The sequence below is a fragment of the Nannospalax galili genome, unplaced genomic scaffold (genome assembly GCF_000622305.1).
Source record: "Nannospalax galili isolate Female #2095 unplaced genomic scaffold, S.galili_v1.0 scaffold1791, whole genome shotgun sequence".
Taxonomy (NCBI): Eukaryota; Metazoa; Chordata; class Mammalia; order Rodentia; family Spalacidae; genus Nannospalax; species Nannospalax galili.
Genome location: NW_008329033.1, coordinates 231,173 through 248,795, shown reverse-complemented (window position 1 = coordinate 248,795; position 17,623 = coordinate 231,173). Strand labels below are relative to the sequence as shown.

The window sequence follows — 17,623 nt, the reverse complement described above, 5'->3', positions numbered from 1 at the left end:
ATGATATTGGTTTCTTTGTATTAATGTCTTGACTGGATAATGAATTACCTCATGCAAGTTGAACATAGGATTATTGTTGGATTTGCTCAACCAACCAGATTTCATCCCTCTCAGCTGAGTACAAGGATATTTTTAGTGTATACAAGAGAATGCAAAGCAAACATTAACAGCAGCAGGACAGATAGAAGGACTAGAAGTCCTTCCTGGCTAAAAAGGAAGGCAGTGAGGTTTATTTTAGCTGTGATCGGCAGTTGGGCAGAAGACCTCTTTTAAACTTGAGTTTGTATTAGCATATTTTCTTCTGTGTACTCATGTGTACACACCCATGCATTCTTGGTTTCTGTTCTAAGGGAATGCAAGCTGTATGTTGTTTACACATTCTAAGGCAGTTCTCAGCATTGTCCTTTGGAGCCAATGACTGATGGGTGCCATTGGGTGACTGTTATGGTCAGCCGTTTAATCCATACACTGGTGGGGAAAGTCATCATTTTAAGGTCGATTACAGATTATATATTTTAAAGCAATGCAATGAATATAAATTTTTTGTCTTCCAGTTATCCATTGTGGCTGTGGTAATTAACATTTACCGGATATCAAATGTAGAGGGGCTACCACAGTTTCTGCAAGATCAAGATACTTTCCCTAACTTTGAGCATGTGGCGTACTGGCAAATACAGTTCAACAATATAGCTGCTGTCTTAGTATTTTTTGTCTGGATTAAGGTAATTTATGTCACGTTTTGAATTTTTAATATATTTTTTCTTTTCATTAATATGAATTACATAAAGTATTGAAGATGTGAATCTACATTTTTGGCCAAATTTAAATGGCCACCCAAGGTTGTTCCATAGTTTACATCAAGTAAACTAGTGGGGCTCCTGTGACCATTGCTATTGTTGCTTCTGCTACCTGAATTCTTGCCAGAGCTGATCCTGTAGGTTTTAATATATGCAGTAAAAGACCTTCTCTGTTCTCTGAGCCTGGGGCTCCAGGCTTCTCTAGCTTCTGAGTAGGTCTGAATTTCACCCGATGTGATGAGTAAGGGAAAGGCGGCACACAGAAAGAAGTTGGGGTACGAAAGAGGGAGAGATGTGCAGCAGGGAGTGCTTTTGAGAAGATTGCCTCTTTCAAGGGCAAGCCAGAGGACATTCCACCCAGAATTGGAGTTGTATCACAGGCTCTTCTGAATAGTTTTTTCCTACTCATTCCCTGTGTGAAAGAATGGGGTATCTCTTGGACAGTGAGCCTCGATTCTAGAGATACAGGAAATTTCAGTCATTCTAAGGCAGTTACCACATGCCACTTGCTCAGGTTTTTAGATGGTGCTGTACAAGCAGTGGCTCCTGGCCACATGCACAGTGTATATGTAATGAAGATGAAGTATACTTGAAACTTGAGTTCTCAGTCCCACTAGTCCCTTTATGTCTCTCATGCTGTTACTCATTTGCCTACTTATTCAAGAGAAACCATCACCAACACACCAAGCCTTTATCATAAAGTGAATAGAAATTGAGACTAGTGGTATCACTCAGTGGCAGAGACCTTGCCTACCATATACGAGGCCCTGAGTTTCATCCCAGAGCTATAGAGTAAATAAATAAATAGGAATTTCATTAAGTAGTACTGAGTATAACAACTCAGAAAAATTGTAGTCAAAAACAGTTTATAAAAGACTAAGTAAAATTCTAGAGCTTTCTCTCCAACATGCATCTCAGGTTATTGTCTTTTTTCATTGCTTTCGTTGCTAAAACATGACCATTGGTTTGTTCCAGGCCAGAATTGTGACTCCACTTCTAACACCCGTATGTGCGTGTCCATCCCCCCCCCCCATGCTTTGCGGTCAGGAACAGCTGCCTCAACTGCTGGCTCTCAGTCCAACCATTTTACATTACATTTCAGAGGCATTCAATACACCACAGTGTTGTACAGCCAGCACCACTATGCATTACCAAACTTTTTTGTAACCCCAGCATGAAATGCTGTACCCTTACTCATCACTTTTCCATTATATTTCTTGCCCCACTGAATTTGACTATTCTAAGTCCCTCAAGTAAAGAGGATTCTACAGTATTTGAGCCTTTGCATCCTCTTTCTTTCACTTGGAATATAGTGTTCTCCAAGTTCATCTCATAGTGTGTATCAGATTTCATGCCCTCTTACAGTGGAATAATATTCCATTGTATGTGTATCCCACATTGTATTATCCATTCCTTGACTGACATTGCCCTTCTTCTACAGCTCTTCAAATTCATCAATTTTAATAGGACCATGAATCAGCTCTCCACAACCATGTCTCGATGTGCCAAAGACCTCTTTGGCTTCGCCATCATGTTCTTCATTATCTTCCTGGCATATGCTCAGTTGGCATACCTTGTCTTTGGCACGCAGGTCGATGACTTCAGTACTTTCCAAGAATGTATGTAAGTATCTATGAAATAAAAAAGAAGGGATTTTTGTATACATGTATAAAATTGTCAAGGAATAAATGAAAAATATTCTTTATGATTTTTTTAATCAAAGATGCCTTCTCAAAGATAAAAAAATTCTTCTTAATGCTATTTGCCCACCAAATGGTAAAAATAGTTATTTAAAGTATGAATAAATTGCCTATTTTACAAACATTGCCCCACCAAAGAAGACAAGACATTCTGAAATGCTTTTTGGTACTTGGGGAAGCAGCAATTAAGTACTGAAAGCCAGCACTGTTCCAGTGGTCAGGATCTCCTGAACACCCTGTGCAGGTGGGAGCTTTAATGGCCATTTGCTGGTGGAGGTACAGCTCATTGGTGGAATGCTTAGTCCTGGGTTCCATCTCGATTTTCTGGGCTCCTCCCTCCCCCCAAATAAAAAAGGTTATTTGATTGTATTTTCATTCTTGTTCAATAGTGTTACCATGTATTTTGAACTTCAAGTTCTAAGGAAAATAAAACATTTCTAATATTGTAGAAGAAACTTAAACCAATACATGAATCTTCAATCTTTTTCCAGTGTCCCCAAATATAGCAAAAAATAGGACAAAAGAAAACACAGCGTTCTGAATTATATTTCTGTGCCATTCACAAAGAAGTTAGGAGTCAGGGAAGGAGATCTTGATAATGGAGGTTAATATGGCTTCCTGCACAAGGATTTCTAGTTAATTGGTAAAAGGCAGGAGTGGAGGTGATTTCACTAAGTCCTCACAACACCTAGCCACTCTGACATCACTTTGAGTGAATGTGAGAATACTGGATCTTTAAGCCACGCCGTTTTGGCCATCTTTCAACATGCTTTGTGGTGGTGTTATTTAAAGAGATTTTAACTTCGGACCCAGAGTGAGTATTGTAAAGATTTACAGTAGCTGCCAGGTGTAACCCAGAATGTGTATTTTTGCAGTTTAAATCATCTCATTGTCAGATTTAATATTAACGAGTCAAAATGACATACCTAATGTGAAAGCACTTCGTTATTCTAGAAGGTATCAATCGACAATACAAATAGCAAGACTTTTCCAAAGAGATCAGCAGTTTTTTATTTTTTTGGCAGCTATCTAAAACTTCCCAGAGTGACCCAAATATGAAGTCCGCGTTCATGAACGTGCACACGGCTTTGCATTGTGCTGTTTGTTTTGTTTCCGTAGCTTCACTCAGTTCCGCATCATTTTGGGTGATATCAACTTCACAGACATTGAGGAAGCGAATCGAGTTTTGGGGCCGCTTTATTTTACCACGTTTGTGTTCTTTATGTTCTTCATTCTTTTGGTATGTATATTTTTGTGTATAGTGAGGTGATTTAAACTATGCTAGAAATCACCATCTTTTTTCTCAGGCTCGATTATCCATTTCAGAAAACAGAAAAGAGAAAAAAAATTTAGATTTGTTTTTGTTTGTTTTAGGAAACATTTCATTTTTCATTGAATCACAGTTCCAATACTTAATCTATTTTCCCATGATCTTCCATTTATCACATACGTGTCTAATCACTATAATTTTAACAACTACAAATTTATAAAGTTCCCTAAAATGGTGGTTTTTCCTCAGTAGTAGAAAGTGCTTACTGCTTTTCAGCACAGTGTCACCTCCTTCATTGTCATTTGCTGCCTGGCTTTCCATTTCTTCTTTTCTCTGATTAAAAAAAAGAAAGAAAGAAAAAAAAGGAACCACAGTTTAGAACTAGGATGTCACGAGGAGTTGGAGCTGAGTGAATTATTGCATGTCAAGCTTAAGGCTCTGTTTCAACTATTCATATCCACAGGTCTATATACTGCCTGCAAATAGTTTCCCTATACTAAATTTAAAAGAAAACTAACAATAATTAGGAATTGTTTTCAAATTACATTTTAAAAATCTTTGGTTCTCTTGATTTAGGACAAATTAACACTTTTAACATTTTGCCTTAAGATTTTTTTTTTTTTGGAAGATTTTTTTTTTTTAGCATTTGTACATTCTGCTTGTCCACTGAGAAAGTATAAAATGAAGTTAACTTAGTTTAGGGAGGGAGCATATTATGTTAAACACTGTGTCTTCAGACTTTTCTTTCATGGAGACCCATCTGAAGAAAATAACAAAATTTTTTGCTGTAAATTTTTCTTTTTGAAACTGATCACATTTCAGGGCCTCGTTATGTAGACCAGACTGGCCTCCATTTCACAGAGCTCCTTCACCTGCCTCTGCCTCCCAAGTGCTGGAATTCAACTTGCACTACCACTAAAGGCCTGACCTACCATGCCCAGCTAAAGTTGTAGCCCAGGCTGGCCCCAAACTCCTGACACTCCTGCCCCCGCCTCTTCAGCATATCCTGCAGATGTGAGCCACCAAAACTGTCCTAAAATAATTTTTATGCAACTGCTGCAAAAGGGATTTCTGTCCCTGCACACACCAGATGTAGATAGGTCTGTATATAGATAGGTTGGTAAGATGAGACAGGAAGCAACTTTGAACAGAAACTTGTCTCTAAAGAAAATAAGCTAAGGGGCTGGAGAGCACTGGCTGCTCTACCATAAGACCCAGGTTTGGTTCCCAGCACCCATATGGTGGCTCACAATCGTCTGCAACTCCAGTTCTAGGGGTTTTGTTCCTGTCTGGCCTCTGCAGTCATCAGGCATGCACACAGTGAATGTACATGAATGCAGACAAACATACATAAAATAAAAATAAATCTTTAAAAAAAAATCAAAGAGTAGAAGCAGAATGTAGGTCTGACTACCTTTGTGAGCAGCTGCTGGTATTAATTTACTGACCCTGTACTGAAAGGCCTAGTATAGAGACCCATCTGACAACTAGGTGACCTTTGTGAGACAAGATGGGGAGGAAGGACAGTTTCTTCTCAGACCTTAAAAAGCTTTCTTGGGGGTAAAAATGTAGTTCAGTTGATAGAGTGCTTAACTAGCACACACAAAACCCTGAATTCTACCATCTTTCCCCATAAACCTACATAGTAGCACATGCCTATAATCCTAGCACTCTGGAGGTAGAAGCAGGAGGAACAAATTCAGAAATTCAAAGTTATCCTCAGCTACATATGGAGTTCAAGGGCAGCTTAGGTCACATGAGACCCTGTCTCAAAAAAAAAAAAAAAACAAACAAAAAAGGCCAGGCTGGAGAGTTGGCTTAGCATTTAAGAGCACTTACTGCTCTTTCAGAGGACCCAGGTTTGATTCCCAGCACCCACATGGTGGCTAACAACCATCTGTAACTCCAGTTCCAGGGGATCTGATGTCCTCTTCTGACCTCTGTGGGCATTGCATGACATGGATGCACTTATATACAATGCAGGCAGTCTACTCATACACATAAAATAAAAATAATAAATATATTTTTTAAAAAGCCTTTATCAGACACAGCCTATATCTACTCTTTGGATATTAAATCCACACTTTAATCCATTGCAGCTAAGATATCTGTAGCCATCATGTAGCCATTTAGAAGGGAAAACAGAATGTTAGTTGCCTGGGTTAGGAGAGTGAAGGTCTGAAATTAGCAGGGCTTAGATTGGAGCATATAGCTAAGAACTTTTATATAGTGTGTGTTTTGTTCACATTTCTGATACCAAATCTTAAACAATAGTCTTCCTACAATTGATAGAGATTTTAGTACCCCACTAAAATAAGACTTTTAAGGCTGCATTCATCAATAACAATAACTATTATATGAAACAAAATATTCTTAAATATACATTATACATGATGGGTAGTGTATATTATAATGTTTAGTGTGTAAGGTAATGCATTAGATGACTGGGGGAACTATGGAAAGGAAAACAGAGCTTGAACTTTCTCTGATGAAGATTCCATGAACTTCTGGGTAAAACAGATATAAGTAAATATACCTGGTTATAGCCACAAATCTATTACCATATAGGAAGAACAGCATGCAAGAGACTGATCTGATTTTCTAGGCACAGTGCTTTGAGGAAGTGTGTTGGAAATACCCATTACCACTAGGGAGGAGAAACATTAGGAAAGTGTCTAGAGATTGGTGAATGACAGCAGCTACAAATGATATAACACATAGAACTTGTCACAAATGGGGCCTGTCTTGAGCACTGCATAGATTATCCCATTAACATGCACAAGCAATAGTTAAGGGAGGTACTGTTAACTTTTCCATTTTATAAGTGTCAAACAAGGGGCTGAGATGGTTGCATGGGTAAAGTCATTGCTTTGCAAGCATAAGGACTATAATTTGGATCCCCAGTACCCATATAAGTGTTGTGTGGCTGTGTCGGCCTGCTTGTGATCCTACAGCTCAGGTGATGGAGACAGGATCCTACGAGCAAGCTAATTAGCTAGACTAACAAAGCAAATCAGTGATCTCTGGGTTCAAGTGGGAGACCCTGCCTGAGTACATATGGTGGAGAAGCAACCGGGAAAGATGTCCAAGTGTCAACCTCTGGCTTTTACATGAGCCCACACAGATGAGCATACCTGTACACACACATAACACACACAAACACACACACACACACACACACACACACACGTCAAAAAACATAGTGTTGGCAATTCCATGTTGGCTGGAGATGAAGGCTGGAGAGTTCTCAGAGACAGAGAAAACAAATAGGACTATCTAGTATTTACAAATTCTTGCCTTTCTGTCAAAGAAAGAATTCTAAGGCAGATAAATAAGGAATTGGGAGAAAGTTTATGACAGAGGGAACATAAACACTCAAAGGGTGAATTCAGGTTTCTTGGAAGAGTCCCACTTACAGGCTTTTCTTGGTAGATTTTGTAATAAATCTAGGCATTGTGGAACAAGGTTACATAGGTTGTTTTTCCACTAGGGTGACTTGACAAATATTTCATTTCTTTGTTGTGTGGGTTCAGACTAGAAGGTTATACATGGTGTCTGCCATTGAAGTTGTGTTAGCACCAGGCCCAGTTTGACAGTTGTGAGCCCAGCTATAGATACTATATAGTTTCAAGGTATAAATTTCTGGGGATTTTGTTTGTTCATCTGTTCGTTGGCATTTCGTCTTGGGTTTTGGTGTTTAGTTTTGTTCTTTCCTTTGACCTCTTCCTGGTCCCAATTTCACCAAGACTAGAATCAAGTTTACTAGACTCCAGTCATCTTCTTTTCCATGGTTTTACTTGATTTTTATGCCAGATCTACTCTATGCCTACTTTCAGAGGTCATTTTAATTCTTTAAAATATGTTCTATAAATTTCAAATATGATCATAGGATAAAATTGGAAAAAAGTGTAAAGTTCTGCTTGATTAAGTTGACTGAAAACTTGAAGAATTCTCTGGAGTTATATACAGTATCTTTATATAAAAGTTTATAAAAGTTTTAAAAGTAGAAAATAAAAATAATACTTCTATCATTTGTCCATAAATACATTAATATTTTATTGACTTGTTTTGCAAAACATGTCATAATACAGTTTTGTAAGATTTCCCTTGGCTTGACTCAGTGGAGAAAATATTGTTTCAAAAAATGTGATAGCGAAACTATTAGCCAGTCACTTCATAATTATTCACCTTGGGTAAAAAGGTAAACAAAAGGGCACGTGTCAATTATTGGATTCATGTTTCCAAAATATATGTGAGTTTCCTTCCTTAATTTACAAACAGAATATGTTTCTTGCCATCATCAATGATACTTATTCTGAAGTGAAATCTGATCTGGCCCAGCAGAAAGCCGAAATGGAACTCTCAGATCTTATAAAAAAGGTAGGAATCCCTAATTCCGGAGCTTTTTCATTTTCCTATATAAAATGAGCATTGTTTTGGTCAGTTTTCTGAATCAACATTGCTTCCTTGATATAGTTTACAATAAATGGTAAATTGCTTTATTTCAGGAGTAATTTAATTTTTTTTTCCCATAGGAGGCTTGATTTGATATGATGTTAGCCCGGACTTAAATTCCATGAATTCTTGCATGCTCTGAATTCGATTCTAAAATAATCTTTTTTGATTCTTAATTACTCAGTGCCTAAGAGTTCTTAGTTTACAGCACACTGAGAAGATATGTGTGTGTATGTGTGTGTGTGTGTGTGTGTGTGTGTGTGTGTGTGAGAGAGAGAGAGAGAGAGAGAGAGAGAGTTCCAAATCTATCTGTTACCATTTAAACAAAGGATTTTAGAAGAAAATATTTACTCAGTTTCCTTTTACCCCATCCTTCCTTAGCACTTGTAAAAGGCTGAAGAAAAAGGCTCCTTGAGCAAGGCCTGGGAGCCTGAGATTTTCCACAACTTCTCAGAAAATACATAGTTGTTAAAGAGAAAGGCAGGACAGGGCGGTGGAATATCTTTGTTCCTGATGTGGCTTCTTTATTTGGTTTAAAGACCAAAACTTACATAAAAATAAATAGCTACATGTAAAGTACACAGGCTGTTCCCTACCATCTTGTTGGTAAGATAGAGTAGCTCCCTCACTGTTTTTCTGTTGTTCAAGCCAAAGCACCATTGTCTGTGGATCATGTTGTAAGGGAAAACTTCATGCAACTTCCACCAAGCACTGAATTTTTAATAGTTCCAAGTGTATCTGAAAGACAAAATTCAAAAAGAAAAAAAAAAAACAAAAACTAAACCATGTGGGTTTTTTTCTTCGTTTTTCAATAGGGCTACCATAAAGCATTGGTCAAACTAAAACTGAAAAAAAATACTGTAGATGACATTTCAGAGAGTCTGAGGCAAGGTGGAGGCAAGTTAAACTTTGATGAGCTTCGACAAGATCTGAAAGGGTGAGAGACATACTTCCTGGAGCCTGGGGAATTACTATTGCAAATATAAATTCTTGGTAACAGGGGGGTGCTTCTGGCCCAAGCACTGGAGAGAAATACTTTTTGGATGGGAGGGAGGAACAGGAATGTTTCTAGAACATGCTGTAAGGAGGGCCAGCCTCCTTTCAGTGATTTCTCACTTACTGCATTTGAATATTTCGGTGTTTGGGTTGGACATGTACTGAAATTTATCTGAATCCTCTCAATAATTTCAGGAAGGGCCACACTGATGCAGAAATTGAGGCCATATTTACAAAGTATGACCAGGATGGAGACCAGGAACTTAATGAACATGAGCATCAGCAGATGAGAGACGACTTGGAGAAAGAGAGGGTACGTAGTTTAGAAGATGGGTGCATTGAGTGTCTCCCATGTATTCACTTCTCTCTCTCTAGCTCTCGCTCTCCCTCCCTCCCTCCTTCCATCTCTCCCTCTCTCCCTCCCCACAACTTACACATTAGTAGTGTGCTTATCCACCCCCCCCCACACACACACTTATTCCTGTTTCAAATCTGTTTTCAATCCAAGAAATCAGAAAGTGCAGAATCCTGGTCTGGTGCACACTCATTTCCTACTTTCCCAAGACCTTGATAAAAATTGTTGTGAGGTCTTGGTATGTCTGTTCCTCACTAGAAGATTCTGTGTTCTTCAGGAGGACCTGGACTTGGAACATAGCTCTTTACCACGTCCCTTGAGCAGCAGAAGTTTCCCCAGAAGCCTGGATGATTCTGAGGAGGATGATGACGATGACAGTGGGCATAGCTCCAGGAGGAGGGGAAGCATCTCCAGTGGGGTTTCTTATGAAGAGTTCCAAGTGTAAGTATAGAGGTTTTGGCCAGGTTCAGGTTGGCTAGAGCCAAAATGAGATGAAGCAGTTACTCTGGTGTTAGAAGTTCATTCCTGTGCATGATTAATGTCAAGTCTTTTAATTAAGTTTTAAAGATTATTTTTTAATTTTTGTAAAAGATCTTCATTATATGCAATTCAAAAAAGCAAAGGGAAACATTAATGTCCTCCATGTTCCTTCTAACCAAATTGTCTTAATAAATTTTAGTGTTTCTGTCTCATTTTACATGTGCTTGTCAAAGTGTACATGTCTTTTTTTATGTTGAGTGTTTTGCTTGCATCTATATAAGTGCACCACATATATGCAGTGCCCCTGGAGGCTAGAAGAAGGCACGAGAGATCCTTTAGAACTGGAGTTATGGACAGTTGTTAGCCACCATGTAGTTGTTGGGAACCGTGCTCTTAATAGCTGAGCCATCTCTCCAGCCCCTGATTTACACATCTTATGGCCTAACACATGGTCTGTCTTTAAGGATTCTGTGTTTACATGATTAGAATGTATATTCTGCTGTTTTTGAATGGAGTGCTCTGTTGAAGTTTGTTAGTTATTCAAATGTCTTCTTTCCCTGTTGATCTTCTGCCTATTTGTCTCTATTATTATTAAATTATAATGTCTCTATTATTATTAAATTATCATTTATCCTTTTATTCTGGAAGGCTCTCATATATTTTGGAACTTGTTGTTAGGTATATACATATTTATAACTAGTATACCTTCTAATAAATTAGCCCAGATTTCATTATATGATGTCTTTATCTCACGCAAGATGTTTCTTTTAAAACTCTTTTTTTTTTTTTTTTTTGTCTAATGTAACTACAGCCACTCCTACTTCCTTTTGGTTGCTGTTTTCATGATAGCAATAAATCCTTTGCTGTACTTTATTTTCAGCATTCCTGTATCTTTGGTTATAAAATAAGCATCATGTAGGAGTGGGAGAAATGGTTCAGTAGGTTGAGGTGCTTGCTACCAAGCTTGATGGCCTTAGTTGATTCCCAAGACCCACGTGGTAAAAGGAGAGAACCAACACCCAGATTATCCTTAGACCTTCATACACACTTCATGGCTCCCCCCATAAACCAAAAATTGCCATTTTAGAATTCTTTTAAAATATGTAATGTAGACATCATATAATTGGATCTTTTTTAAAAATTTTTGTGTGTATAAGTATACTGCTTGCATGTAAGTGCATCCATGTCCTGCAGTGCTCATGGAGGCCAGAAGAGGGCATTGGATCTCCTGAAACTGGAGTTACAATGGTTGTTAGTTGCCATGTGGGAGCTGGGAACCGAACCCAGGTCCTCTGAAGAGCAGCCAGTGCTCTTAAGTGCTGAGCTATATCTCCAACCCATAATTGGACCTTTTTATTTTCTTTGGTAATTTCAGCCTTTTGATTAGATTAATACTAACCAGGCGTGGTGGCACATGCCTGTAGTCACAGCACTTGGGAGGCAGAGGCAGGCGGATCTCTGTTAAGTTCAAGGCCAGCCTGGTCTACATAGTGAGTTCCAGGACAGCTGGAGCAACAGGGAGACCCTGCTTCAAAAAAAAGACAAAAACCAACAACAACAACAACAACAAAAAAAACCAATCTGCAGTTTATTATTGATATAGTTGGATTTATCTGCTTTTCCGTTTTGTCTTTTTCTTCTTTTCTCCTACTCCTTCACTGCTTTTTTTACATTAAACAGTTATTTCCTACTGTTAACATTTTGATGCTTTTAATGATATCTTGACACTGTGTTTTTTGTTATTTTCTTAGTGGTTGTCTAGGACTTCACATAAATACTTATGAGAAACCGCTTCAGAGTCATATGAACTTAATTCTGTGAGATGCAGAAATATTCTTCCTGTATATCTTTTTCATCCTCTTTTTGTGTTTCTGTTCATATAAATGTATGTATGCATATTATTTTTCTATCGTATTCAGCACAAATCCATCTTTATACTGCTGCCATTACCACTGTATCTTATGTCTGAACAAAGCTGAGAGAAAAAATATTAAAATATACTTATAGCACTGGTATATCACCTTTCTAATTTCCTACCTCATTTGTCCTTTGATGTCAGACTACCATCTCATATCATTTCCTTCCCCCAGTACAATCTTGCACTTAACCCATCTCCTTTGTCAAGGAATTGTCAAATATATTTTGTTTCTGTATGTTACAGGGCCAACAATCCTATTATTTACAAGTCTTACACAGTTCTTTCCTAAACCAATGAAGAAAGGAATAAATAGCATTTATAGTGTTTTTCACACTCACATTATGACCTTTATCCACGTTCTCTGTTTTTTCATTAGGATTCTGATTACTGGAATTCTGGTTTCACTCATATTTTTCCCTTCAGTACTGCTTGTGAAGCAGGTCGGCCAACAAGGAGTTCTCTCCAGTTTTGTTTACCTGTTTCATCGTCATTTCCTCTGTTACTTTTCATTAGAAGATAGCATAATGAGGTCCTTTGTACACGATAAATCCATTTTCTCTTGGTGCCTTTAGTTTTTTCTTTGTGCCTGTCTTTCTGTGTCTTGACTGTGTATGCCTGCATGAACATCTCTGACTCTGCCCTATTTGCAGTTTTATGAATGGCTTGAATTTGCAATGCTTTTCATCAAATATGAGAAGAAATATTATTTGAAGAAATATTCTTTAAACATTCTTAAATGCCATAAGCTTTCACTTTTCTTTCTGAAATTTAGTTGATTTGTTTGCTGAACCAATTTTCATTTTCTATATGCCCTTAAGAAAATTGCTAGATCCTTAAAAAGATTAAAAAGATTGAGTTTTTAAGCCAGATGCAATGGCACATGCCTTTAATCCCAGCACAGAGGCAGGCAGATCTCTCTCAGATCTAGGCCAGTCTGGTCCACATAGCCAGTTCCAATCCAGCTGATGCTACAGAGAGACCCTGTCAAAAAGAAAAAGATTGTTTTAAAAAATTAATTTTAAGCGGTTACACTTGTTTCACTGAGAAGACAGTCTACAGAGCTCTTATACTAACATTTGAGAAGTTGTCTCCAGAGCATGTAGTCAGTGGTAGAATACTTGCCTAGTATGTGCAAGGTTCCTAGTTCAGTCTCTAGTACTATAAGGAGAAGAGGGAGTGAGGAGGAAGAGAATTGTCACCATTAGACATATGTTAAGACGTTTACCTATTTTTATTCAAAGTAATGGGATGATAAAAGATCACACTATTTTCTAAGGTTTATTTACGCATAATTTTATTTCATGAAACATCCTGACAGTACAATTTCTGGTGTCACCTTAGAATTCCACGGTATAGATGAACTGTAATTTATTTAAATAACTCCTACAAGCTGTGTAGCATAACCACTGTTCAACGATACACTCTTAAAAAAACAATACTCATGTGACTATATTTGTAACTTAAAAAATTATGCACATGAAACTTTCCATAAGATTTTTTTCTAAAAATGGCATGTGTTCATCAAGGGATGGACATACTTTCTTAAAACTGCAGATCTGGTGTTTACCGTAGGCAGGAAGGTTGGGCTAGCCATCACTCCCACCAGCAGCCTATGAAAATTTACTCTGTGTCTTGAATCCACATAGGAAGTGTTTCAGATTATCACATTGCTTAAGAATCGTCTTGGTGTTTCCCTTGGGAGAGCGAGTGGGCTGAAAAGACAATGGCCAGGTGACTTTGGCTGCCCCTGCTGTCATTCCCTGCAGACTGGTGAGACGAGTTGACCGCATGGAGCACTCCATTGGCAGTATTGTGTCCAAGATTGATGCTGTGATTGTGAAGCTTGAAATTATGGAGCGAGCCAAGCTAAAGAGACGAGAGGTGCTTGGGAGACTGCTGGATGGAGTGGCTGAGGTAAGAAGTCAGGAGCTTATAAACTCTTGACTGGTGAACAAATATTTATTGGTAAAAATATACGTCTGTGACACTTTTCCATTTAAAGTGTTGAAGAATAAGATTGTTTAAAGTTAATACTCATGCAATCTCAATGTTGTTGCCACTCATTCCCATCTTCAGACTTTTCCCCTGAAGCAGAAGCATTCTTTGTGGTTCTGTAAAACATAGAAGCAGTCACAGTTTGTATCTGTTACCCTTTGATGCTTGTCTTCCTCTATCACTTCAGACTGAATCGGAGTCTGGGGCCATGTCTGTTAATACCCCACACTCTGAGCCTGCTACCAGTGCAGGATCCAATTCAGTGAACATTTTTCCAGTGACTCTCAGGATGCCGTTATTTGCTGTCTCTATCTACAGTCCTACCTAACTACAGTTTATTTAACCCCAGATCTCCCAACTCAGTTTTCATATAGGTGAATATGCAACACGAAGCAGGCAAGTCCCTTTTTTCTTTACTTTTTCTCCAATTCCCTTGATAGGATGAGAGACTGGGTCGTAACACCGAGGTCCACAGGGAACAGATGGAGCGCCTAGTGCGGGAAGAGTTGGAGCGCTGGGAATCCGATGATACAGCTGCTCAGACGGACCATGGTCTAGGAACACATGTGGGACTCAACAGTCAGCCTCGCCCTAGAAGCTCCAGGCCCTCTTCCTCCCAGTCTGCGGAGGGCCTGGAAGGTGAAGGTGTAAATGGAAGTGCCAGTGTCCATGTGTAATAATCCGTGTGTGTTAGTGTGTGTGTTCCTGAGAGGTGAAGAGGTAGTCCCAGCATTGCCAAGATAAGTACAGTATTTATATGCCCCGATTATGTAATGATGCTAATTTCTGTGACCGGTTGTTAATCTTCTGCACTTTAATTTATTTTACATAAACTTTACCCCATGGATCAAAGAAGATTGTTTTACTTTTTCTCATATAAGAAATAGATGTAAATATTGAGTTCCAGAAAAAAATAACTTTGAAAAGTATACTTAGAGGTACGCCCAGTTGCTGTCCAGCCTGAGTCTTCTTGGGTGACAAGAAGTAGTCATTTAAAGCTACAAGAGAGCTCCCAACTTGCTTCTGAGAACACCTCCAATCTCAAAAGTCAGTGTTGGCATTTTCTGCCAATGTGTGAAGGGAAAGTAGGGCATTTCTTTTCACTCAGATGTAACTCGAGAGCTCACTGCATAGTTTTCTTCTAAGAAAGGAGTCTTTCTGGGGTGAACATTTCTCAAAAATGAAGTAGTAACAAACTCCAAAGCATAGTATGGCTATGTAGCTTTTGTGCCAGAATCTTTCATACTTTGTGAGACTAAGTGTATCACTTAATTTTTTTTATTAATTTTGCTCATTTGAAATAGTCATGGAAAGCCCAAAAGATCAATTATAAGATGAAATGTAAGAGAATTGGAAGGAGACCTAAACTGTCACTAAGCTTGATTTATCAACTACTTGTCAGTATAGAAATTTCTCCATTTATTTTTTCTCATGTCTCAATTGATTTACCACTGAATTTAATATTAAAAAAGGTAACCAATAAGAGAAACTTACTAAATTTTGTATTAAAACTTTTAGTATGCAATGAAAGTTTTAACTCAGCAAAGCAAATATGTACAGTAACATTAAAGAAGTTTTGACATGCATAAGGCTTTGTAAAACTGAAAATTTGGTTTTATACTGTTTCTAGAATATAGCACTCAAATATTCTTGACCGTGTATTTCACAATGAAATTGTATAAAGCAAATTCAGTTCAATTTAATGACAGGAGCCTTTGGCATTAAAAATTAATCCATTATTAAGAGGAATCAGCTAAAGGTTGATTATTAACAATTCTTTTCATTAGAAGAGGGTCTCGCTAAATTTCCAGGGGAAACATTTCTCAATAAAAATGTTTTTTAAAAAAAGTATTGAATGATCTGAGCTTTTGAGAGCCAAGAGAATAAGAAGAAACAAGGCACTGTTGGTTAGTAGCCATCAGGTAGACTTTAAATTCACAAGTGGGTCATTTACTTCCTAGAATACATCCAACCTCCAACAAACTGATGAATAGGCAGGCCTTTCCAAGTCAGCTTCTACAGAACCGAAGTGTGCTGAGTTCCCTTAATTCTGATGGCTTCATCTCCATCTTACTCTCTTTTGACTATGCTTCATCATGTTTTTTCTTCCTAGGTACTACAGTTTGCATTCCAGGGATCTTGCATGTATGTATTTATGTATGTGTACCATATTGTTACAGGTAAACAAACTTCAACTTGAAGTGCATTCATTATGTGGTATCCATGTGTATTGACTATGTGCCATATATCTATGGTCACTAGAACATCATTTTATGATGCTTGTTATTACACTGTTTCATTTCACTTGTAAAGTTTTGCAGACTTCTTTTTTTTAATCCATAAATTCCATATATTTCCTCTTTTCGTCCTGGAGAATTCATTCCTGATCTATTTCCTATCCTCTTCCCCTCTGTATTGGTATAATTAAGATAGTACATATACAAAGTTCTTTGATAATCAAGAATTTCCTAAATGTAGTAATGCGCACTTTAAATAAAGACTTGACATAGTACCCAATATAAGAATTATCTGTTTCCAATTAGACAGTGTTGCTTTTTATCTGGAAAAGTGCCTTCTTTTTGTAAGTTCAGTAATGACACAATTGATAAATTTGTATGTTTTCACACCAAATAAACATTTTGAGTACCCAGCTAACCTTGCTGTAATAATGGTGTCTTATGTTTTAATTTCTCTTGGAAATATAACGCAGGACAAGGACTCCAGGACAGGTGGCTTATTTGGGACATGTTGGTATACGAATGATAGACTGGGAATGAGAGGAAAGGGAAGTGTCAGTAAAGGGTGTTCTTAGAACACTGTTAATGTTGTCAGCTGCTGGAGACTTAATTCCCTTGGTGCAACACTGACAAATAGTATAGAGTACACAGTTCAGGTTTGCCTTACCTAAAGCAGTAAGACTGGCAGAACAGCTTCCCTGGGGTAATGGTAATCATTCCCTAGCACTACTTAATAGCTGGCACAACCCCTCTCGAGTTGCAGACATGATAGCGGAAAATTGGTATGCACACTCTGAAGGGCTATTGTACAAAGGATATGCCTACATTATACACAAGGCATAATTGTTTGGTGCCATGGGCTTTTATCTCCTTAGAATACAATGCAAACAGTTCCTAACAAACTTGTGCCACATGACTTTGTCAGCCACATATACAATGAAGGAGAAAACAGTACTATACTAAGATTGTGGTTGTTACTGTTTCTAGTCATATGACTATGCCAAGACAACTGAGATAAAGTCCTTTTTTTAATTAAAAAATTGTATTCTGTTGCAAGGTGCTTCACCAGAGACTACTCAGACAAAGATTTGCCAAAGAAAGTCTTGCTGACTAGGGCTACACCAGGGTGTCAGAATCCCAGTGTGTAGCCCTGAGCCTTCTCTAGGGTAAGCTTTTATACAGAGAAACCATAACCAGGGGTGAAAAGTTTAAATTCCCAAGCTTACGGGTGGAGAGCCCCCTTAACAATTTCTATTCTGTTAAGCAACAATTACTGTTTTGCAGAAGCAGGCCAAGTATAACCTATAGAAGCCATAAACCTGCAGTTAGCAGGTGCACTCTGGGACACACTGACCTGTTCTCAAGACAACTGGGTCCTGCTGACCTGTGTTTCCATACCCTAGGGCAACTGCCTGATAAT

General features: G+C 38.1%; 1 protein-coding gene across 1 annotated transcript in view; it reads left to right on the top strand.

The window, feature by feature from the left end:
• Pkd2 (polycystin 2, transient receptor potential cation channel) overlaps positions 1-15,158 on the top strand; it is a 50,901-nt gene extending 35,743 nt beyond the window's left edge. The window contains exons 7-15 of the mRNA XM_008830178.3: positions 555-722; positions 2,239-2,420; positions 3,617-3,737; positions 8,049-8,147; positions 9,038-9,159; positions 9,414-9,531; positions 9,851-10,014; positions 13,738-13,885; positions 14,407-15,158. Of these exons, the coding sequence (XP_008828400.1) occupies positions 555-722; positions 2,239-2,420; positions 3,617-3,737; positions 8,049-8,147; positions 9,038-9,159; positions 9,414-9,531; positions 9,851-10,014; positions 13,738-13,885; positions 14,407-14,643 (1,359 nt within the window). The 3' untranslated portion in view covers positions 14,644-15,158. The remainder of the gene's footprint in view (positions 1-554; positions 723-2,238; positions 2,421-3,616; positions 3,738-8,048; positions 8,148-9,037; positions 9,160-9,413; positions 9,532-9,850; positions 10,015-13,737; positions 13,886-14,406) is intronic.
• The last annotated feature ends 2,465 nt before the right edge of the window (positions 15,159-17,623 follow it).